A 24,276-nucleotide genomic window follows, 5' to 3' on the forward strand; every position below is an offset into this window, starting at 1 on the left:
CGTTTTTATCAGGTGAGGAGAGGGGCGCTCATCGTGTACGTAGCGTTTCCATCAGGTGAGGAGAGGGGCGCTCATCGTGTTCGTAGCGTTTCCATCAGGTGAGGAGAGGGGCGCTCATCGTGTACGTAGCGTTTCCATCAGGTGAGGAGAGGGGCGCTCATCGTGTTCGTAGCGTTTCCATCAGGTGAGGAGAGGGGCGCTCATCGTGTACGTAGCGTTTCCATCAGGTGAGGTGGGGCGCTCATCGCATCGTGTACGTAGCGTTTTTATCAGGTGAGGAGAGGGGCGCTCATCGTGTACGTAGCGTTTCCATCAGGTGAGGAGAGGGGCGCTCATCGTGTACGTAGCGTTTCCATCAGGTGAGGAGGGGGGCGCTCATCGTGTACGTAGCGTTTCCATCAGGTGAGGAGAGGGGCGCTCATCGTGTACGTAGCGTTTCCATCAGGTGAGGAGGGGGGCGCTCATCGTGTACGTAGCGTTTCCATCAGGTGAGGAGAGGGGCGCTCATCGTGTACGTAGCGTTTCCATCAGGTGAGGAGAGGGGCGCTCATCGTGTACGTAGCGTTTCCATCAGGTGAGGAGAGGGGCGCTCATCGTGTACGTAGCGTTTCCATCAGGTGAGGAGAGGGGCGCTCATCGTGTACGTAGCGTTTCCATCAGGTGAGGAGAGGGGCGCTCATCGTGTACGTAGCGTTTCCATCAGGTGAGAAGGGGGGCGCTCATCGTGTACGTAACGTTTCCATCAGGTGAGGAGAGGGGAGCTCATCGTGTACGTAGCGTTTCCATCAGGTGAGGAGGGGTGAGAAGGAGTACGGCAATCTTCCAGCGCGTATTTGAAGAGAGTTCTGTCATTTTTCGCCTTTCTCTTTACCCCTCGCGAGCCTCGAATTCAGGTTTCCTTCATAGTGATAAAAATTGGCTGTTAGGTTACCTACAATAGAGTTGAACTTCTTCAAATACATCTATTTCTGATAAGACTGCATGTGCGTACATAGCCTGTAATTCAGTCAGACTGCAAAAGGCTGTAATAAACTATATTATTATTATTATTATTATTATTATTATTATTATTATTATTATTATTTTTATTATTTTTATTATTATTATTATTATTATTATTATTATTATTATTATTATTATTATTATTATTATTATTATTATTATTATTATTATTATTATTTTTATTATTATTATTATTATTATTATTATTATTATTATTATTATTATTATTATTATTATTATTATTATTATTATTGTTAAACTTGCAGTGCTTCATGGACATCAATGAGCAAATATTAAGCGCAATCAAAAACAAATCCTGTTGATTTAGCAATTTTATACATTACCGATAAACCACTGCGGCTAACAAAACAGGGATTCTCAAAATGCCACTTTACTTAAAAAGGTGCTTACAGTTGAAGTAGCATTTAAGAAATCATAAGAAAAAGAGGCTATTGTATCTCGATACTGTATCTAATCGATTGTACAAACAGTACAATCAGTAACAACAGTAACCCTAGTAAATCATCTCTCACTCAGAAGTAAAAAAATATTATCCTTTTAATATAAATTACAAGACGCCCTCTTAAATACTCATTCTCATCTATCATAATAATCACAATTCTCTTTAGAAAACATTTCTATGATTCCACTCCCGCGCAAAGGAGTCTTACAAAAATTAACATTGTCATCATCAGTGCACAAGGCGAACCTGAAGACGTGCATCGCAGTTGATTATACGTTCGACTCCATCTTCTTCCTGGACACCCTTGTCCAGTTCAGGGTAGGCTTCCTGGAGCATGGTGTCATGGTAGTAGGATGCTGGAAGTTGACCAAAAAATACGGCTGCTCGTTTGGGTTTATGCTGGACTTGATCTCAATTCTGCCGTTTGATGTGCTCTATCTGTACCTTGGGGTCCTACCAATTCTCAGGTTTAACCGGCTGTTTAAGGTAAACATATTAATATGTTACTCTGTGGATATTACAAGTAACTAGGTATCTATAGCTCAGGGTCCCTCTAATACTCAGGTTTAACAGGCTGTTTAAGGTAAACACATTAATTGTGTTATTCTGTGGATCGTACAACTAGGTATCTACAGATTTAAGGTAAACACATTCATTGTGTTACTCTGTGCATCTTAACTTTATTAAAACTTTACCAGTACCTCGCGATCTTAACTTGATAATTTCCAGGGAAGCACAATCACAGTGTTTTCCATTTATCTCACAAGGGAAATATAACAAATCCAAGCAATTCGCGCGAGACGAGGACATTTCTTTACTCGTTCATGTGCCAAATAAGAAGGTTTTGAAACATGACCATGGATCTTTTACGGATTAGTAAAGAAAGCAATAAAATCATCATTTCAAAGCAGCTTTAGTCAGAATTAAAAGAGAAATAACATCAGCTAACATTTAACAAAATAAGTAAAATAGGACAAACTAACTTTAAGAATATAACGATTTTGCTTCTCTTATTACCAGGCTCACCGGTTTCTTTTATTCTGCGACCGCGGTGAGATTTACAGCGGTCGCCCGAAGTTGTTCAACCTCGCGAAGCTGATCCACTACCTATTTCTGATCATCCACTGGGTAGCCTGTGTCTACTTCATCCTCTCGCGCTACGAGGGGTTTGGGACCGACGAATGGTTGCATCCCCGGCTTGATGGACAACTGTCCAAAGTAAGATTTGTGTCCACCAATAAAATTGGTACTCTATGCTGTCCACAGCATATTGTTCCAATATAGGTATCATTTGCATTCATGAGTTGGTTTATCCGATCTATGTATTCTTGCTCATAGAGCCCTTGGACTTTACTTTTATTCCGGCTCATAAAACCCTTTGATGTATGTATTCTTGCTCATATAGCCCTTTGATGTATGTATTCTGGCTCATAGAATTTACCGGGGTTTACCGTTTTAATATTTGACTCGGTTTATGTCTTTGATCTAACTTTTCTATTCTAGCTCATATAATCCCTCCGATGTATGTGTTTTAGCTCATAGGCCCTTTGATCTATGTATTCTAGCCACAGAGCCCTTTGATCTATGTATTCTAGCTCATAGGCCCTTTGATCTATGTATTCTAGCTTATAGGCCCTTTGATGTATGTATTCTAGCTCATAGGCCCTTTGATCTATGTATTCTAGCTCATAGGCCCTTTGATGTATGTATTCTAGCTCATAGGCCCTTTGATCTATGTATTCTAGCTCATAGGCCCTTTGATCTATGTATTCTAGCTCATAGGCCCTTTGATCTATGTATTCTAGCTCATAGGCCCTTTGATCCATGTATTCTAGCTCATAGGCCCTTTGATCTATGTATTCTAGCTCATAGGCCCTTTGATGTATGTATTCTAGCTCATAGGCCCTTTGATCTATGTATTCTAGCTCATAGGCCCTTTGATCTATGTATTCTAGCTCATAGGCCCTTTGATCTATGTATTCTAGCTCATAGGCCCTTTGATGTATGTATTCTAACTCATAGGCCCTTTGATCTATGTATTCTAGCTCATAGGCCCTTTGATCTATGTATTCTAGCTCATAGGCCCTTTGATCTATGTATTCTAGCTCATAGGCCCTTTGATGTATGTATTCTAGCTCATAGGCCCTTTGATCTATGTATTCTAGCTCATAGGCCCTTTGATCTATGTATTCTAGCTCATAGGCCCTTTGATCTACAGCTCAGCATGCAATACCTTTATAGCCTCTACCGGTCCAGTGTGAGTATGACTACAGTAGGAGCCGGTGTGATTGGCACCATAGCCACGCCACGCACTGAGCTTACACTGTGTTTTGTGATCGTCACCTATCTGACTGGGGTGCTGATTTTCGCTACTATCGTGGGTAATGCTGGAGACATGATTGTCGAAATGAGGCGGTCCAGGGAACGTTACCTCAGAAAGGTGGGTGTAATGTGCAGTCAATGGTCATGTGCATACAATAGACAATCGTCTAATTATTACCCCGCTTAGAAGGTGAGCCTGCTAAGAAAAGTTGACAGTAAGTCGGGGCGGGGGGATGAGGGGGTGGTTGGGGGGAGGTGCGTCATTTCCTATTGATGGATTGTCAAATACTATCCTTTTTCCATATGATACCGAAGACCGCGCACCCCTCTCAGCAGATCCTCGTATAATTCGCCCTTGCTCTCCCTTTTCTCCCTACTCAAAAGCCATCAATAGGAAATGGTAGAACGGCTCGACGTTGGATTTACGCGCGCTGCGGTCTCGACGACGTGAACAGAGATATGATAACGGGCCGAACCATGAGGGATTGAGGGATCGTGCTTGAAATTTAACGTTATACTTGAGAGGAAAGTAAAAATTAGATGTTTCATGGTAGATCACTTTTCTATCACGCAGTTGAATGGGATGAAGGAGTACATCGAGGCGTATCAACTTCCTGCTCATCTCAAGAAACGCGTCATCCACTGGTTCGACTACCTCTGGCGACACAAACGAGACATGAACGAACAAGAGCTCTTTCACAAGCTTAACGACAACTTCAAAGCAGAGATCGCTATTCACGTCAACCTAGATACACTCATCCGCGTAGAGATGTTCCACGACTGCGATCCCGGGTTTTTGCACGAGCTGGTACTGAAGCTCCGACCGGTGATTTGCTCGCCCGGGGATTTCATCTGCCGACAGGGTGAGAAAGGCCGGGAGATGTATATTGTAAACAAAGGCTCCTTAGAGGTTTTGGATGAAAAGGAGACGGTGCTCGCTACACTGTCAGCCGGAAGCCACTTTGGAGAGATAAGTTTATTGAATATGAAGGGGATTGGAAACTTGAGGACAGCGTCTGTGAGATCTGTAGGCTTCTCAGACTTGTTCCAGCTTTCAAAGACGGATCTAGAGGAAGTGCTTGAGTTTTATCCTCAAGCCAAGGAACAGATGGAGCGGATCGCTACACAGACGTACGAGAAACAGCAGCGTGAGAGAATGGGGCAGTCCAAAAGCAAGGAGGACGACGCGGACGGTACGTAGGGCGCGGTACAGAGGTTAGGGTGTGAAAGTTTATGCCCTCACACCCTAGAAATATTGGGTCCTATGTCTAATATTAGAATCACCTTCGATGATGACAAATGCTTGATGGGCCGGTATTAAATGGCTTTCAAAGCTATTTGGGTCCTCAATATCCTTCCCCCTGCTTCGGCCCTAAAAAGCGTTCGCAACCTGGTTTCGAGCTCCAGCATGGCTCGGTATTACATTTGAGTAGAGATATTTGCTGATCCTATTCAGTACTTTAATCAGGTTACTTCTTCAGGTACTCTTTTTTATTGTATTCTCTTAGTGTGATCAAATGCAGTCAGAGTTTCTGATAATGACATTTTCTCATAGAAACATTCCTGAGAGAAAGCGATCCACGCAAATGGCTGGCCGCAGACACGAAAACACTGCGTAGACGCCTATCATCAATCGAATCGATAAACACTCTAAAAAAGTTCGCAGCAAGAGTACGACGAGAAAGGGAATTAGGAGGACCGCAGGTCGAGGGCCCGCGTGACGTCCTACGGAGATTCGCTCAAAAAGCGCGCGAAAAAAGAAGCGACGAGGAATCGCGGAAAATAGTCAACGATTTTGTAGAGACGATACGAGAGCGCGAAGCTAAAGAGTTGGAAGAGAGTTTTAAATCGGGAGGGACATCTTCAGAGAGTCTGTTCTCTTTGCAGATGAAGTCGAGGATACTGAAAAACAGGTTCTCCTACAGTGGATCAGAACGAGAGACAGATACTTCTCACACGCGCCCGCGATCACTTTCCCTCGCTCACCCGCGGGATAGCTCGGGATCGACACCCGCGCTCGAGACTCTTGCCGTTCCACCTAAGCCAACGCTTGCAAAGCTTGCATCGTATGACGTGAACAGGGATGTCAAAGTCAAACCACGCGTATATGCTTTAAAGGTGTTTGGAAAAGCTAAGTTAAGAGACGAAAGACCTTTGGAGCCTTCAAAGCCAACGAGAGCGCAGAGGCCTACGGTGCTTCCCTTGCCAAATACAAGCCTGAATTATAGATTGGCGGACAGTGTGGCAGCAAAGTTGTGTGAGGAGAATCAACGTTTAAAGATGGAGCGGAAGAGAAAGTGGTTTGAGGCAGCGACTAAAGTGAACGAGGAAGGACGGAAGATGGGCAGAGATGGAAGAGAATGCGGTCATAATTGGCCAGCTATTGCAATAGTCAATAAATCAGCAGTTTGTGCGGAGGGGATAGAGGAAGAAAAGCGGAAAAAGAAAGAAAAAGAGATCGGTACAGTAGAGCAAACTGACAGTTATAAGTTACAAGTTATAAGTCATGAAGGAGAAAAAGATGGAGTCGCTGAAAGAGAAAAGGACGATGCAAGCAAAATAAAGAGCAAAGAAGTACAAGTAGAATCAGGAAACAGAAAAAATTCAGATCAACAAAATGGAAAACAAACAAAAGAAAATATTCACAAAAAGAATAACCCAGTAGAAGAAAGCTACCCAGGTAAACCTCGAGTTAATAACAATGACTACAATAATACCACTACAGAACAATCAGTAAAAACAAAACAGACCAAACAACAAGAAACAGAGGGAAGACGAGAGAGTAAGAAAAATAGCAGTGGCAAACAGAAGAATGTGCCGACAGCCTTAGCAGAAAGTATGCATTGTTCCTGCTCACTTCCACTGAAAACACAGGTGTCAGACCAGGCATCCAAGGGCCGGGAAATTCCTGGAAAAGAGAAGGAAGAACAAGAGACCAAAGAGACTGAACTGGCCAATGACCCACAGGATAAGGACGTTCCTGTTGCTGTAAAAGATGAACAGACAGATACATGCTGCTAATAACAAACCCTAATAACACTAGCACATGATATTTATACACTTGTTTAAGTACAGTAAGGCTGCATTAGAATCTATGTGGTGTAGAGATTGCACTAGAATCCATAGGATGTAGAGGCTGCACTAGAATCCATGTGTTGTAGAGGCTACACTATAATCCATGTGTTGTACAGGCTGCACTAGAATCCATGTGTTGTAGAGGCTGTACTAGAATCCATGTGTTGTAGAGGCTGCACTAGAATCCTTTTGTTGCCGTAGAGATTGCACTAGAATCCATGTGATGTAGAGGCTGCACTAGAATCCATGTGTTGTAGAGGCTGCACTAGAATCCATGTGTTGTAGAGGCTGCACTAGAATCCATGTGTTGTAGAGGCTGCACTAGAATCCATGTGATGTAGAGGCTACACTAGAATCCATGTGATGTACAGGCTGCACTAGAATCCATGTGATGTAGAGGCTGCACTAGAATCCATGTGTTGTAGAGGCTGTACTAGAATCCATGTGTTGTAGAGGCTGTACTAGAATCCATGTGATGTAGAGGCTGCACTAGAATCCATGTGTTGTAGAGGCTGCACTAGAATCCTTTTGTTGCCGTAGAGATTGCAATAGAATCCATGTGATGTAGAGATTGCACTAGAATCCATGTGTTGTAGAGGCTGCACTAGAATCCATGTGTTGTAGAGGCTGCACTAGAATACATGTGTTGTAGAGGCTGTACTAGAATCCATGTGTTGTAGGAGCTGTACTAGAATCCATGTGATGTAGAGGCTGCACTAGAATCCATGTGTTGTAGAGGCTGCACTAGAATCCATGTGTTGTAGAGGCTGCACTAGAATCCTTTTGTTGCCATAGAAATTGCAATAGAATCCATGTGTTGTAGAGATTGCACTAGAATCAATGTGATGTAGAGATTGCACTAGAATCCATGTGATGTAGAGGCTGCACTAGAGTCCATGTGATGTACAGGCTGCACTAGAATCCATGTGATTTACAGGCTGCACTAGAATCCATGTGTTGTAGAGGCTACACTATAATCCATGTGTTGTAGAGTCTGCACTAGAATCCATGTGTTGTAGAGGCTGCACTAGAATCCATGTGTTGTCGAGATTGCATTAGAATCCATGTGTTGTAGTGTCTGCACTAGAATCCATGTGTTGTAGAGATTGCACTAGAATCCATGTGATGTAGAGGCTGCACTAGAATCCATGTGATGTACAGGCTGCACTAGAATCCATATGATGTAGAGATTGCACTAGAATGTGTTGTGGACATGTGGGGGGGGGAGGGCATTCTGTGCCAAACTAATAGAGACACCAGCCTTTAGGGATACTTTAGCACCACTGATAGCTGATAACTTCTAGCATCACTGATAGCTGATAACTTCTAGCATCATTGATAGCTGATAACTTCTAGCATCACTGATAGCTGATAACTTCTAGCATCACTGATAGCTGATAACTTCTAGCATCACTGATAGCTGATAACTTCTAGCATCACTGATAGCTGATAACTTCTAGCATCACTGATAGCTGATAACTTCTAGCATCACTGATAGCTGATAACTTCTAGCATCACTGATAGCTGATAACTTCTAGCATCACTGATAGCTGATAACTTCTAGCATCACTGATAGCTGATAACTTCTAGCATCACTGATAGCTGATAACTTCTAGCATCACTGATAGCTGATAACTTCTAGCACCACTGATAGCTGATAACTTCTAGCATCACTGATAGCTGATAACTTCTAGCATCACTGATAGCTGATAACTTCTAGCACCACTGATAGCTGATAACTTCTAGCATCACTGATAGCTGATAACTTCTAGCATCACTGATAGCTGATAACTTCTAGCATCACTGATAGCTGATAATTTCTAGCATCACTGATAGCTGATAACTTCTAGCATCACTGATAGCTGATAACTTCTAGCATCACTGATAGCTGATAACTTCTAGCATAACTGATAGCTGATAACTTCTAGCATCACTGATAGCTGATAACTTCTAGCATCACTGATAGCTGATAACTTCTAGCATCACTGATAGCTGATAACTTCTAGCATCACTGATAGCTGATAACTTCTAGCATCACTGATAGCTGATAACTTCTAGCATCACTGATAGCTGATAACTTCTAAAGATAAAATGGTTTTCAAAGACAGGGATTCTGTTATTCGTGTTATCCTTTATATGGGTTCTTAGAGTATTTCTAATATTGACAATTATTATTTTGCTTCAAGTAAAGTTGCACAAAATTGACTTTTATCTGAAGACCATTTTAGCATGATGCTAGAGAAAGTCTTAAAGTTAAAACTTCAAAAACAATTGGCTTCAGCATATTTGCAGGTAAATCTTTATTTTAAAAGGACTTTTGGCTTGCCCTATGTAACATGGCTGTTTTGATTTTATTACTATATATTGAAATATCTTACTGTATCATCTATCATCATAAAAAAACAATTCTAACTTCTAAGCAACAGAACTGAGCCAGTTTGTTGTAAATTGGATGTTGTAGATGTCACTAATGTTTTGTTGCAGCACTAAAAGCTTTGTAACAGTTTGTCTCACAAGTCTGATACAGAATAGGATAATGGTGGATTAAAAAGTCAGTGCAAAAGATAATATAAAAAGTAAGGAAGGGCAGACTCATTGTTCTTCTTTAGATTTCCTAACACTTCCTCAAATAAAATTTAAACCAAAGTCTCTGAAAATAGGAGGGCCTACACAGCTCATTCCTATTTAGGTCACCCCTACAATTGAGTCAAGAAAGACAGTGTTATGGCCTATTCCTATTTAGGTCACCCCTACAATTGAGTTAAGAAAGACAGTTATGGCCTATTCCTATTTAGGTCACCCCTACAATTGAGTCAAGGATGACGGTTTCATGGCCTATTCCTATTTAGGTCACCCCTACAATTGAGACAAGGATGACGGTTTTATGGCCTATTCCTATTTAGGTCACCCCTACAATTGAGACAAGGATGACGGTTTTATGGCCTATTCCTATTTAGGTCACCCCTACAATTGAGTCAAGGATGACGGTTTTATGGCCTATTCCTATTTAGGTCACCCCTACAATTGAGTCAAGAATGAGGGTTTCATGGCCTATTCCAATTTAGGTCACCCCTACAATTGAGTCAAGGATGAGGGTTTCATGGCCTATTCCTATTTAGGTCAACCATACAATTGAGACAAGGATGACGGTTTTATGGCCTATTCCTATTTAGGTCACCCCTACAATTGAGTTAAGGATGATGGTTTTATGGCCTATTCCTATTTAGGTCACCCCTACAATTGAGCAAAGAAAGACAGTGTTATGGCCTATTCCTATTTAGGTCACCCCTACAATTGAGTTAAGAAAGACAGTTTTATGGCCTATTCCTATTTAGGTCACCCCTACAATTGAGACAAGGATGAGGGTTTTATGGCCTATTCCTGTTTAGGTCACCCCTATAATTGAGTCAAGGATGAGGGTTTCATGGCCTATTCCTATTTAGGTCACCCCTATAATTGAGTCAAGGATGAGGGTTTCATGGCCTATTCCTATTTAGGTCACCACTATAATTGAGTCAAGGATGAGGGTTTCATGGACTATTCCTATTTAGGTCTCCCCTACAATTGAGTCAAGGATGAGGGTTTCATTGCCTATTCCTATTTAGGTCACCCCTACAATTGAGTTAAGGATGATGGTTTTATGGCCTATTCCTATTTAGGTCACCCCTACAATTGAGGAAAAGATGAGGGTTTAATGGCCAAATGATTATGAGTAAAATTAATAAATAGAAAAATTAATAGGTTTCATACCTGTCAACTCTCCCACATTAGGCCACAGGTAGCCCAAGCTAACAATTTGTGTTGAATTATGGCTACATTTCAATGTACAATTTTTCGCCTTAGTTTTAATTAAAATTAATTGAAACTCTCACCGTTATCTTTTTGTTGTCCTTACTCGGTATGATGGTTAGTTAAGACAACGGTTAGAGTTTCAATTAATTTTAATTAAAACTAAGGCAAAAAATCGTACGTTAAAATGTAGCCATTATTCCACACAAATAGTGAGCTTGGGTTACCTGTGGTTAGGCGGGAGTCTCAAGAATTTGGACCCCGTCTCCTACTCTCCAGTGTTGAGTACCATATGCTTTTTAGCAATTCGTATCGCGGCCGAAAAATTATTCTATCACCAGTTGAGTAAGAAGCACAAGGCATGACACTATTCCGGTAACGGCTGAATGCTTTAATAACACCGAGAGGGAAAACGAACGAGCACTAAAACAAGATGGCGGACCCGAAGAGGGTTTGTGAGGGTAACATAACAAACTAACTACCACTGGCCGGTACTGGCATATAGAAAATAGTTATTTTGCCAATTTTCTATAGTAAAATAATTAAAACAATAATTCCCTGGCGTAGATCAATTATATCTAACACCCTTACGGTGCTTTATCTCACGGCAAACACCAGTGATGGTATAACCACCCCACCCCTCCCCCCCAAAAAAATTAACATGTCTGGAGATTTTTGGAGGTTGACAGGTACGAGGATTGAGGGAGGAGACGTAACTCAGATGTTTTTTTCTCTGTGAAATTTAGCAACTGTAGAGGTTATTATTGCATTAACTCGGCTGAATGTCTCTATATCAATAACACTACCTTGTTATTCTTATGCTTTTCTCGCCCGCTCTCATATCAGCCCTCCTCTCCACAAACACATTTTCTGGTGTTACGATGATGAATAGCTTTAGGTTAGAAAGCTAGAGCAAATGATGTACTAACCACCACAAAGCCTTTGCCGCAAGCTCCACCAAAGGGATGTCGTATAAACATAGAGTACCCTGCCTAGATTGTTCATTACCTCTTCTCGTCACTATACCACGTGTGTGAATTTATAGATGCACATCTTTTAGTTTCCCGCACATTTCGGCACGTATCTTGTCTTAAAACTTTCCGTCTTTCTTTTTCTAACAAGCTCACTTTTGAGGAGGTTTCGGTTCATGTAAAAATAGAAGTTATTTTCCAATAATCTGGAAAAAGCGCATTCTTCTTCGTCATTTTGTATTTCGCATTTTCCGCGCTAAGGCCTACGTTGTCAGTCCCAGTCCCTCGCATCCCAAAGAGCTCCCGCATGCTTTAAACAATTTATAAAATTAACAAAACTTCGTGAAAAGTATTCTCAAAGGTTGGAACAGACAAGAAAAATTTATCACCTGCACTTTCCTGTCTTTCATTTACTTGAATATTTCAGCGTTTTATGGCATTTTTTAAAGGAGTGGGTTGCCTGTGGTGTTAGATCTCAAAGACATAATGCATTGCGGGCACTGTATTTTTCCAAGATGGCGACTCCAATGGAGGTTGGTCAAGGCGAGGAAAAACCTGTTATTGCGAATTCTGCCACGACTGGCAGCGTTTCTGTCGCCTTGCATCCACTAGTGATTTTGAATATATCAGAACATTACACCAGAATACGGGCACAAGAAGGAAAACCGAACCCGCAAGGTGAGAACACAACGACCAGTGTCTTGTCAGTTTAGATAAGCTGGTAATGGTACCTATTCCCTGCTAGCAGAGGCCTCTTTTCTCTGTATTTCGCTGTGCTGGCGTTTGTGAGGAAAAGAGACCTCTGCCATGGGTCGAAACTGTTTCTGTTGCGCGTGCGTGAGCGTTAATAAGCGACCGCGTGCCAAAACCCGTACCATCACCTCCCCCTAGAAATAAGCGCAAGCTTTAATAGGGTCTAACATTTAAGCATTTAAGCATCGCGCGAAAGCTGTCAACATGCTAATATGCTTTGCATCGTTTTAGTCGGAGATCATGAATCAAACTCCGGTTAGTTCTCCTCTTCGAAAAAAGAAAACAACTGTTCAATTTCAATCACCTAAAACGTCACTAAAAAGATTGAACAGCAAACGCAGCAAAGACGATTTTTGTCTTGTTTGTGGGATTAATTTCAAGACATCTGGGCAGGCGAGTTTTTTCAATGTAAATATCGCACTGTTGGACTCGAAGAAAATGTTACAAAACTTTTTGGTAAACTTAGATCAGCTATTTCCAGAAGAATATGCAAAACCTGTAAACGTAAGATTGACTCATTAGTCAAAAGAGAGAAAATTCTGAATGAAGATAAGACATTGAATGGCTTCTTTTATAATTCATCGCGTGATATTTCTACGGAGGACGCCGTTTCGAATGCGGGCTTATTATCCCACAGCGGATATACGTTTCATGCATGCGCTGGTCATTGTGGGCTCAAACAGTGGCCAGTAATTAATGAACCGAGCATGCGCTCTGGATCTCCCGTCCACGATCGTGGACGGCGGTTTGATCAAACGAACTTTCGACCCATGGCAGAGGTATCTTTTCCTCGCGAACTCCAGCCCAGCGAAATACAGAGAAAAGAGGCCTCTGCTAGCAGGAAATGGTGCCCATTATCGGACACTTTATATTTACACTAAAATATCCCGCGTACAAAACAAACTTGAGTCTCAGGTTTTAAAGCTAGAAATCACTGACCTTTAAACATAATATTCGACCAATTTAACAAAAATTCGAAGGTTAAATGATTATTTAACTTCAGGAAACCAATCTGCAAAATTTAGCAGATATTTTTTAGTCTTCGAATTGTTTTTGCATTGTGCACGCTCGCTGCATTCGCAGTAAAAAATGGCGACATTCTCACGAGCGCCGCTGTTTTTTAAACCTACAACAAAACGATATTTTCTTTTTTTGCATACAATTCTCGACTTTAAATTATTCTTCGCTTCATATTGGGTAGCATTGCAATAGAAAACAATTCGCCAATATTTTGTGGAAAATTAGATCTGTAGCAAATTCAAATTTCAATCAAATTCAATTCCCTTTTCAGAATTTGAAAGTTTATCTATGCTTTGTTTTGGCTAGATTGCTATAAGGAAAAGGTTTTAAGAACTTTAAAATATTTTTTTGAATATGCGGTCAAGCTCTACTTCTGAAATTTCTTTCAACTCTACAATTTCCTTGTTTATCTGTGAAAGGAAACAGTAAAAAAGCATTCTAAACGCTTGACGTCTTTTGAATTGTGTTTCTGCTTTTTTGCGCTTGTACATGTATAAATTGTTCTAGTTCCTCCTGGCTGTTAGGCATTTACTCTTTGTTATAAACATTTTACTGTTGCTGTGTTGTTCTTGTTGTTTTGACTTTAGACGGCAAATCCTTCCTCTGGGTAGTAGAATTTGCTTTCGCTTTCTTTGTCCCTATTCATCGCTTCTTTACTGTTGTAAATACAAACCTAATTTTTCTTGACTTTTGCTGAAACTTCTGTCAATCATACTTGCAACATGAGTCATGTTGTTGTTTTTCCTGGGTATTTTGTTTTCTTTGTACTCTTTTGGAACTCACTATCTGAATGATTTTCTTCCTTCATAGTAAAGCGTATTGAAGTTTTGTATAATTTTGCTTTGGTTGCCCTAGCACTCGGTGTCACTCCCAACTCACAAAGAAAGATTTTTGCATAATGCCCGGTCATTATGGTAGGATCTTGCCCGCTCTTCAGCCAATCAGAGTGTGCGTATGTTCTTTGCCATATAAAAATTGTTCTAATTGCATTTATCTATATATTTATTGCTTTCCTTTATGGACCACACTGAATCCTCTAGACCGGGAGTAACAGGAGTTGTCATAGAATAGCTTGCATTAAGTAATACACATATGAAGTATCTTAGCGTGGGGTTATTTTGCTTTGCTTGATTTAAGAAAGATACATCAGTTTAAAAAATACAGAATAGATGTTTTCCACGTTTGCACCATATAGCCCGATGGCAGCATGATAAAAAGGATGGGCTGTGGGGAACAGAAGCTCTGCCTGAACCCTTATAACAATACCACAGACCAAAACGTCAAACACTTCTAGTCCAGTAGTCGACATGCACTAAGAAATCGCATGACACATGACTGTGGGACAAACTCACACATGCCCTGGCTTTTAGCTGTAAAATAACAAAAAAAGCACTTTCGAATCAGACATAAAGTCCCTTTATCAGAAGCCGTGTACAGGACCCGAAATGATCCCAGGACCCGAAGTGATCCCAGACCCGAAGTGATCCCAGGACCCAAAATGATCCCCAAAAGTACCCCAACTGACCCCGGGCCCCGAAACGATACCGAGGAGTCCCTGAAATCGACCCCAACGAATAGCAGTAATGAACAAAGAGAAAGCAGAAGAAATCGCTTGCAATTCTTAAAGCATAATTAAAGGTTTACAGCGACTCTATTTCTAAACAACGTGACTAAAAACTTAACTTCCAATACAATACTATTATTTATTACATTGCCCCAGCGGTAAACCCATAAACAGAATAATTAATACAACATAAACATAGCACAGCCTTGCTCAGAACTACCAAACTTTTGACCTTCCATCACACTCTAAACATTTGCAGTTCCGACACACACCTGACACTATAAATCTCATTTCCAGTAAACATCACCCCTAAAAAGACTATTTCATTTGACAACCAAACATGTTTTTAACCATGAAACCTACGAAATCCATGTTCACACAAGCGAATATTTACCGACACAGTTTAGGCAGTCAGGTTCACCGAGAAAATGGAACGACAAAACCACACTGAGTAATGCACTCGAACAACGCTTTTACTACCGTTGCAAAATACTAAGAGATGTGGCTTTTGTTGAAAGCAATATTATGTTAGTTTTGAATTCCCTCATGTAGTCATGCGTACAACCCTCCATGATCTCATGATAGGTCTTCATTCACCGAATACAAACAAACGTGTAAAAAAATATAACCTTAATACATTATGTCTTATCTGTGAAGACTTTTTTTTATGTCTTGTTATGTGTATAAATGATTTATTCACGCCTGGTTCTTCAAATTACTATCACGGGAATTGTTATTGGCCCCAATTTCTGACTCTACCACGGTATTTCCCGCGCAGTCGTATATTAAAATCTCAATACTATGGTTTTAGCTAATGAGAATTTCCTGATAATAACACAAATAACGCTAAAATGTTTAATATGTTTTTAAAACTGAGAGCCAATCCTTCCACATTCCATTTGTTTGTCCATTACCGCAATTCCTTTGGGTTCATTTCGGGGACTTCTGGGGATCGTTTCAGGTCCCGGGATCAGTTGGGGTACTTTTGGGGATCGTTTAGGGTCCTGGGATCGTTTCAGGTCCTGGGATCGTTTCAGGTCCTGTACAGCCCACCTATTGTCATTGATAGATTTTATTCTAGATACTCTCTGGTGTGACAAGCACAGCAATTTTTGTGTTAATTTTAGCTTGATTGGTTTAAAGTTTATTTTGCAAGCCGCATATTACACTTTCCTTGAGATCGAAAAGCCAGCAGTGCCTACCCATACCTGCACACTGTCCTCTCAATCTTTTTATGTCAGTTCTCACAACTTGAACAGATTTATTTTTTGATTCAATGGAATTTAATTGAACGCAATCAAACGATGTGACTATATTCTGGTAATAAAATAATATCAACTATTTTGAGCCAATGGGGTGCAATGTAACACTGTTTTTCTTTTTACTAATGTTTTGGATCGTAGTTCATTTTCTTTGAAAATGTTGGTTTCTTTACAATTTTTTGCCAATGACTATTTTTTTGTGATGGATAAGAATTGATTATCTTTTTGGGCATCTTTTAAACCTATAATTTTTTTTTATTACAGATACTTCTAGAAATATCTAGTATAAGCAGAAAATTTCTACTCGACTTGTCCTTAAATGACAAGTCTGCCTTGAATGCCTGGAGAAACACTTTTGATAAACAGAATTTGTTTTTTTTTTCCCTAAATTTGACCATTATTTCATTATTTGAGGATTGATCACACATTATTAGTGTATGATTTTGTTTCATTAGTGAGTATGGTGAAATCCAATCACTCCAATATGATAAAAATTGAGATTTTGATGAGATTTTGAGTGTGTTTTTGGATCTCTACAGTTGTTGGTGCACTGTTGGGAACGCAAGATGGACGCAGCATGGAGATTTTTAATTCATTTGAGCTACAATTTGACTCATTTGATGATGGTCATATTGTCATCAACATGGAATATTACAAGACTAAGGAGGAGCAATGTAAGGATATTTTGTCAACCATCAGCACTCCTCTAAACAACTTTAGTGGATAAGTTCTTCTTCCTTGTTTTGTATGATTTGTCTATCATTTATTAAATATATCTAAATTCCTAGCCACCAGCTCATTTTCACAGCATTCATTGGATATTTTCAAGGGTTGTATTTAATATTCTCATGGCTGTATTTTGATCTACAACAGCTCTGCTTCAAATATTAGAAGCTATTCCAAATAAATACAGTATGCAATGAATTTGAAATTTTGTTTCAGTTCGACAAGTGTTTAAAAATCTGGATTTTCTTGGATGGTACACCACTGGGAGTGGAGCCCAAGGAAGTGATCTGGGGATCCACAAACAGGTACAGTAACAATGGGTACACTATCGAGAGACAAGGAAGTGATTTGGGGATGCACAAACAGGTATAGTAACACTGTGTACACTATCGAGAGACAAGGAAGTGTTTTGGGGATCCACAATCAGGTACAGTAACACTGGGTACACTATTGAAAGACAAGGAAGTGATTTGAGGATCCACAAACAGGTACAGTAACACTGTGTACACTATCGAGAGACAAGGAAGTGATTTGGGGATCCACAAACAGGTATAGTAACACTGGGTACACTATCGAGAGACAAGGAAGTGATTTGGGGATCCACAAACAGGTACAGTGTAACACTGGGTACACTATCGAGAGACAAGGAAGTGATTTGGGGATCCACAAACAGGTATAGTAACACTGGGTACACTATCGAGAGACAAGGAAGTGATTTGGGGATCCACAAACAGGTACAGTGTAACACTGGGTACACTATCGAGAGACAAGGAAGTGATTTGGGGATCCACAAACAGGTATAGTAACACTGGGTACACTATCGAGAGACAAGGAAGTGATTTGGGGATGCACAAACAGGTACAGTGTAACACTGGGTACACTATCGAGAGACAAGGAAGTGATTTGGGGATCCACAAACAGGTACAGTGTAACACCATGTACACTATCGAGAGTCAAGGAAGTGATTTGGGGATCCACAATAAAGTACAGTAACACTGGGTACACTATCGAGAGACAAGGAAGTGTTTTGGGCATCCACAATCAGGTACAGTGTAACACCATGTACACTATCGAGAGACAAGGAAGTGATTTGGGGATGCACAAACAGGTATAGTAACACTGGGTACACTATCGAGAGACAAGGAACTGTTTTGGGGATGCACAAACAGGTACAGTGTAACACCATGTACACTATCGAGAGACAAGGAAGTGATTTGGGGATCCACAAACAGGTATAGTAACACTGGGTACACTATCGAGAGACAAGGAAGTGATTTGGGGATCCACAAACAGGTACAGTGTAACACCATGTACACTATCGAGAGTCAAGGAAGTGATTTGGGGATCCACAAACAGGTACAGTGTAACACTGGGTACACTATCGAGAGACAAGGAAGTGATTTGGGGATCCACAAACAGGTATAGTAACACTGGGTACACTATCGAGAGACAAGGAAGTGTTTTGGGGATGCACAAACAGGTACAGTGTAACACTGGGTACATTATCGAGAGACAAGGAAGTGTTTTGGGGATGCACAAACAGGTACAAGTACGCGCATTTTCTAGAATAGCGCGCGCTATGGATAAAAAGCGCGCGCGACATTTTCATTGCGACAATCATTTAGGTCTTAATAATGTTATGGTACAACTTATAGATAAGGGTAACTCTGAGGCTCAGCTTAGGGAAAGGGAAGGCCAGTGGGCTTATCGGCTTAAGTCTATCTACCCGCGGGGTCTTAATAGTGATGACTTTTTTTGTAGTAGGAACCCACGTAGAGATGTGTAAATTATTTTTATCCATAGCGCGCGCTATTCTAGAAAATGCGCGTTTTTGTCAGTTGTAATGTTTTTGCGTCTCGCGCCACTATTCTGATGTAAATAAGCTTGTAACGATTCACCTTCTTCAGTCTGCCCTGAAGAAGTCTTATTAAAGACGAAAATTTGGCAGAGTCGATTTCCAGTTTTTGGTGTATTGTATGCATTGTTCTGGTACGAGATCGCGACAGTTTGGGCTTTTTGATTCTATCTCTTTTAGTGAGATATTGCTGAGTTATAGTACACTATCATGAACATATAGCATGGATAAAATCTTCTCACCCTCTGTCTGGTCTTTTTTTAGATATGTGAAATCAACGAAAGCCCGATATTTCTCAAGCTGAACCCACTTGCTAGAACAAATGATGTAAGTAAAGTCATTCTTGAGTATGATGTTTTAGCGCGACCTATACAAACTCCAGTTTTAAGGAGGCCTGAAATTCTGTATAGCAGTTCTACTACTAGTAATACAGTAGTTTTGTATAAAGTTTGTGGCTATGGCAATATTTGTGCTTGGCTCAAGCCTCCTATTGTTTTTGAAAGAGAATGGATTTCACATTTATTAACAAATAAGTAGTTTTAAAAACTAGGGTAGGTAGAGAAAGGTGTTTTATTACAAATAAGCACAATGACACATAGAATAGATCTTTATTTTGCCAAAGTGAGAAAATTTGTGGTACTGAAAAGAATGTATGACTTTATCTTTTTTTTAATGAAAATGGAAAAGGGAAGTAGAATTGATTTTTTTATATTTTTATACTGATAGATTATGTCAATTGCTATGTACCGTATATTTGTGTTATTAATGTGTATTTATCTTTATTGATTAACATGTAGTGTATGATTCTTCTTTCAGTTACCTATAAGCATGTACGAGTCTGTAATTGATCTAGTTAATGGAGAGGTAAGGAGGTATCCAAAATTATAATGATTATTACATGGTAATTATGATACTGAATAAAAATATGAAGATTAACAATGGGTAAAAGGGACTTGTTGGTTTATTAATAGTGACCTTAAGTAACGACGACGGCAATGTGGATGACGACGGCAGAAAACAATGGGATTTGATTCAGGATTCAATTGCAGCACGTGATAATGCGTTTTGTCTGATACATTTCAGCCGTTTTACACCAAACCACGACGTGAAAAGTCCCAATTTCACGGTCAGTTGAGGATGTGGACGTTTGCACTGTAAACTCCACTAACTACGTTTGCTACTGTAGAAATAATGTCTTTAGTTTATTTTTATCGGTTTCTGGCTATAATGTTTTGCTTATTCTATTGCAATTAAATAATTATTGATCGCCCACGGGAAAACACCTTTTTTGATCGCATTGTCCTAGCCATTGTCGTCGCCCATGCTTAAGGTCCCTAATTTTAGTAGTGACATTAAACTATAATAGCAAATTTAAAAAAATACAATTAAGAATTATGATTCCAATTAAAAAAAGGCAACTTGCACTAACAGATTGAATGGCAAACTATATAGCACTCAGGATTTTTAGTGGCAAAATAACAACCACAAAAAAACTTATTTAAGGCCTATGTATAAGCCAGTAAGTTTCTTTGTCAGAGAGAACTTATTTCCACTTACTGTATTTCACTCTCTGGCGTGACGGGTGCAGTCATTTCTGAGTTTATTTTCGCTTCAATTTGCCATTCGAAACGTTATGTGATCAGTTAATGAAAGTTGCCTATTGCTGGGGTCTCCTCCATTATCATACCTTTGCTGGTATGAAGATTAGTATTTATATATTTTTATAAATTGACATCGCAAGACATGGCCATGCACTTCTTGTGACTGACTCAATTCTGGGCAGTTACATGACATTATGATGTATTGTGTAAGCAGTGTTGCTGAAGATGGTACCATGGGAAAGTGGCCATGTCTGTTCTTTTATGTCCCCTAAATAGAGGTTGATAAAGTGCGGTGAGACCAGTTAGAGCCACTACCTCTTAAATCCCTTTTCAAGAAGTTGAGTGATTCACAGTCCCCAATGAATAGAGCCAAATCCTTATTGACTTGACCTGGCCTGGGTTCGAACCCTGGTTATCTTGCTTGGGAGATAAATATATACCACTAAGACACTGCGACATACATACTTACAGTACTGATAGAAAGTAAAGCAAACCGAATTTTGCTATAGCCGAACTATAGCCGAATTTTCGGCGAAGATACCCGAAATTTCGGATTAGAACACTAGACAAATTTTCGGCGAAATCCGTCAGTTTTCGGTTGCATTACTTTCTGTCAGTACTGTATAAAGATCCCACTAACCAATAGCTTTGGGCAGTGCTCAATATCTAGGCTAATCTATCAGGATTTACTGCTTTTCTAGACTAGAATGTTGTTTGTGGAGATTCCTTATACATTGGCCACTGAGGAAGCAGAGAGAATTGGTGTAGATCACGTCGCAAGACTGTCCTCATCTGGGACAGTTGATGGCGCAACAGGTAAATTGTGATTACCAAGTCTGTTGATTGACTTCCTGTTTATTGCAGTATTTCTGTAGGACAAAACATATATCCATAAATAAGTAAATGTTATGATATAAGAAATTAAGATAAATTTCTTTCTGTTTGTAAATAGTGAAATGTAGGCAATATGACATAGGCATGGGTTGTCTCGTGAGTTTTTTGTGGGGGACAGTTTAGTTAATAATTCGCCATAGAGCAGAGATGGAAGCTATCCTGAAGATTTTTCACAATAATATAACTTTGATGGTTCTCTTGGTCTCCCACTTGATATATTAAAAGAAACAATTTCATAGTTTTTACGTAAAGGTTGTTGATTTTGTTCCAGTATCTGACCATCTTCTCGCCCAGTATAATGCCATTAAGATGCTGCACGCTCGAGTAAAGATGATCATGGAATATGTCAAAGCTGTCAAAGCAGGTACCCAAGTAAATTGAGTAAGATTTACAAAGTTGCGTGCATAGAATACCTGCACGACTTTTCATTGGGAAGCCTTAGAGTGTAATTCTATCATTTTAATTCAGTTTATTACCGTTGAAATACACTATAAAATAAAAATACTTATCTTGTTAAGAATCCGAAAATACTTGTTGACTAGTTTGGATTTTCAGGGTCGGATTCATGAGTTCCAAAAAGGGCGGGCCGAGGCGAGGGTTTCAGGGGTCGTATTCATGAGTTCCAAAAAGGGCGGGCCGAGGCGAGGGTTCAGGCGTCAGATTCATGAGTTCCAAAAAGGGCGGGCCGAGGCGAGGGTTTCAGGGGTCGGATTCATGAGTTCCAAAAAGGTTGGGCCGAGGCGAAGGTTTCAGGGGTCGGATTCATGAGTTCCAAAAAGGTTGGGCCGAGGCGAGGGTTTCAGGGGTCGGATTCATGAGTTCCAAAAAGGGCGGGCCGAGGCGAGGGTTTCAGGGGTCGGATTCATGAGTTCCAAAAAGGTTGGGCCGAGGCGAAGGTTTCAGGGGTCGGATTCATGAGTTCCAAAAAGGGCGGGCCGAGGCGAGGGTTTCAAGGGTCGGATTCATGAGTTCCAAAAAGGGCGGGCCGAGGCGAGGGTTTTAGGGGTCGTAGTCATGAGTTCCAGAAAGGGCGGGCCGAGGCGAGGGTTTCAAGGGTCGGATTCATGAGTTTCAAAAAGGGCGGGCCGAGGCGAGGGTCGGATTCATTCTTCTTCCGTTGATTTCCCTATAATCATTTCTTATATTTTAGCTAAATATCTGAAAATCGAAGAGGCAGGGCCCCGCTTGGCCCGCCCCTAGATCCGCCCTTGATTTTCTTTCGAATCACCTTAGCCAGACTTAATGTCTTACGCTGTTTTGTGCTTGTCCAGGTGAAGCACCGTGCAACCATGAGATCATGAGAGATGCCCTGAGTCTCTGTCAAAGATTACCTGTCATGAAGACAGATATATTCAAGGGAGACTTCTATGATGTGAGTCAATTGAATTCAAAGCAGCCTCGCAGCCTTAAGAGTCTCTGTCCGCCTCTATACAGGGGCGGATCTAGCTTTTCGCTAAAGGGGGGGGGGGGTTAAGCCCCCTAAAATCTCCCCCTAGATACGCTACTGCTATAAAGTGTGAGAAAGCATCCATTTCCATCGGCTGATTTTGGAATGCTTTTGCGATATTTTCGATTGACTTTGGTAAATAAAGTATACAACTTTCTTTTAAGGTGGTTATTTCAAGATTTCTTAACACAATTTCTATTCAGATATTGAATGACAACAATAACGGAGGAAGTCAATCTTTCTTGTTTCAGCAATGCAATGATGTCATGCTGATGTGTTACTTGGCAACCGTAACCAAGGGCTGCAACAGCCTTAATGAGGTGCAGTACAATATATTTATTAATTATTGTTATGAAGGTTGTACCGTTTCACCCTGCTAACTCTAACTAAGATAGCTTGAACTGAGTTCCTTTTGTATTGAATCTCAACTCATTTTAAGTCACATTTACTTGAAAAGCTTGAACTTGAAACCTGGCTAATTCAAACTTACAGCTTAGTCGAACCTCTCTATTTCCCTTGGCTAGAATTTTTAATAACAAAGGCACCAGAAATGGCAGCTCAAAAGCGACGTCACGATATTCTGGTAGAATCACAAGCTTACGCCGCATTGTCACCAGTTTACTTCCTCAACCGACAAGAGATAAAAGAATCTGTTAGAATCCGCGCTATTAAACAGGTCATCCGCTCTAGGTTATCAGTCACATCCTCGAAGAAACTTCCAATAGACACATTTTGAAATGTTTTTCGCGTTTTCTTTTATAAAATCATCGGAGATTATTACGTAATCGACCGGAAGTAGACTGGTGACAATGCGTCACAATGCATCTGGAGAACAACCTTTTACTTGATTGATTTTTTTTTCTTTTCACAGTTTATCAACAAGTTCAATGTGGTCCATGACAGACATGGAATGGGACGCCGCATGCGTGGACTGCTATTTTAATCTTCATCATCTGTAACGACTGAGGAAAGTGAACTTACTTAACCGCCCCCCTTCTAGGGGAGAGCACACATTTAGCTCTTTCCTCCAACCTTGAAGCTGTACCAACCAACCTAGCTTTGCATCCTTAAATTTGAAGGATAAAGACTTGCCTCTATGCCCTCCCCATAGTAATTGAAGCTGTACTAATTCTTCAACTCTCTCCCCAACCTCAATGTTAAAATGCACCCTCCCCACCCCCCACCCCCCTCTGATTGGATCACCCTCAATGACAACGAAACCCCTTCTATAAATACTGTGTTTTTTCCCTCCTTATCCAACCTTAACTTGATAAGCTCTGAGAGTGGTATCACCAAAACAAAATAGAAGTGTATTTTCTATTAAATGAACGTGATCAATCCCTTTTGAGAGGAAAGTTTTTCTCCATGATTGTAAATATATTGCAACAAATAAAATTATCATTGTTTGATTTTGATTTTTGCTCTTCCTTTCCCCTTCTTCCTTCCAAAAATTATGGTGGCAGAGCTATCTTTGAAGTTCATTCTGCACGTTTCAATTACCAAATACCTAAGGGCATGGCATACTCTTGATG

The 24,276-nt window shown here is 40.4% G+C and overlaps 2 protein-coding genes and 1 long non-coding RNA gene across 6 annotated transcripts in view; 2 read left to right on the forward strand and 1 right to left on the reverse strand.

Moving 5' to 3' along the window:
• The window catches only part of LOC5506801 (cyclic nucleotide-gated channel cone photoreceptor subunit alpha), a 28,140-nt gene extending 18,689 nt beyond the window's left edge, over positions 1-9,451 (forward strand). For all 4 annotated transcript variants that reach the window (XM_032375225.2, XM_032375227.2, XM_032375226.2 and 1 more), the window contains 5 exons: positions 1,698-1,951; positions 2,486-2,683; positions 3,684-3,905; positions 4,362-4,980; positions 5,343-9,451. In XM_032375225.2, coding sequence (XP_032231116.2) covers positions 1,698-1,951; positions 2,486-2,683; positions 3,684-3,905; positions 4,362-4,980; positions 5,343-6,808 — 2,759 coding nt within the window. In that variant the 3' untranslated portion in view covers positions 6,809-9,451. The remainder of the gene's footprint in view (positions 1-1,697; positions 1,952-2,485; positions 2,684-3,683; positions 3,906-4,361; positions 4,981-5,342) is intronic.
• LOC125572265 lies at positions 1,543-12,129 on the reverse strand. Its single transcript, XR_007313721.1, has 2 exons — positions 11,581-12,129; positions 1,543-1,942 (listed from the first exon to the last, which is right to left on the reverse strand). It is a non-coding gene; the product is annotated as an uncharacterized LOC125572265 (long non-coding RNA).
• Positions 12,110-24,153, forward strand: LOC5506802 (COP9 signalosome complex subunit 6). Its single transcript, XM_048732585.1, has 10 exons — positions 12,110-12,300; positions 16,761-16,895; positions 17,164-17,252; positions 19,067-19,129; positions 19,619-19,666; positions 21,105-21,219; positions 21,569-21,661; positions 22,569-22,669; positions 22,996-23,064; positions 23,616-24,153. The coding sequence occupies exons 1-10, from the start codon at positions 12,138-12,140 to the stop codon at positions 23,685-23,687; spliced, it is 948 nt and encodes a 315-aa protein (XP_048588542.1). The 5' UTR covers positions 12,110-12,137; the 3' UTR covers positions 23,688-24,153.
• Positions 24,154-24,276: the final 123 nt, after the last annotated feature.

Source organism: Nematostella vectensis, chromosome 9 (assembly GCF_932526225.1).
Source record: "Nematostella vectensis chromosome 9, jaNemVect1.1, whole genome shotgun sequence".
Lineage (NCBI taxonomy): Eukaryota > Metazoa > Cnidaria > Anthozoa > Actiniaria > Edwardsiidae > Nematostella > Nematostella vectensis.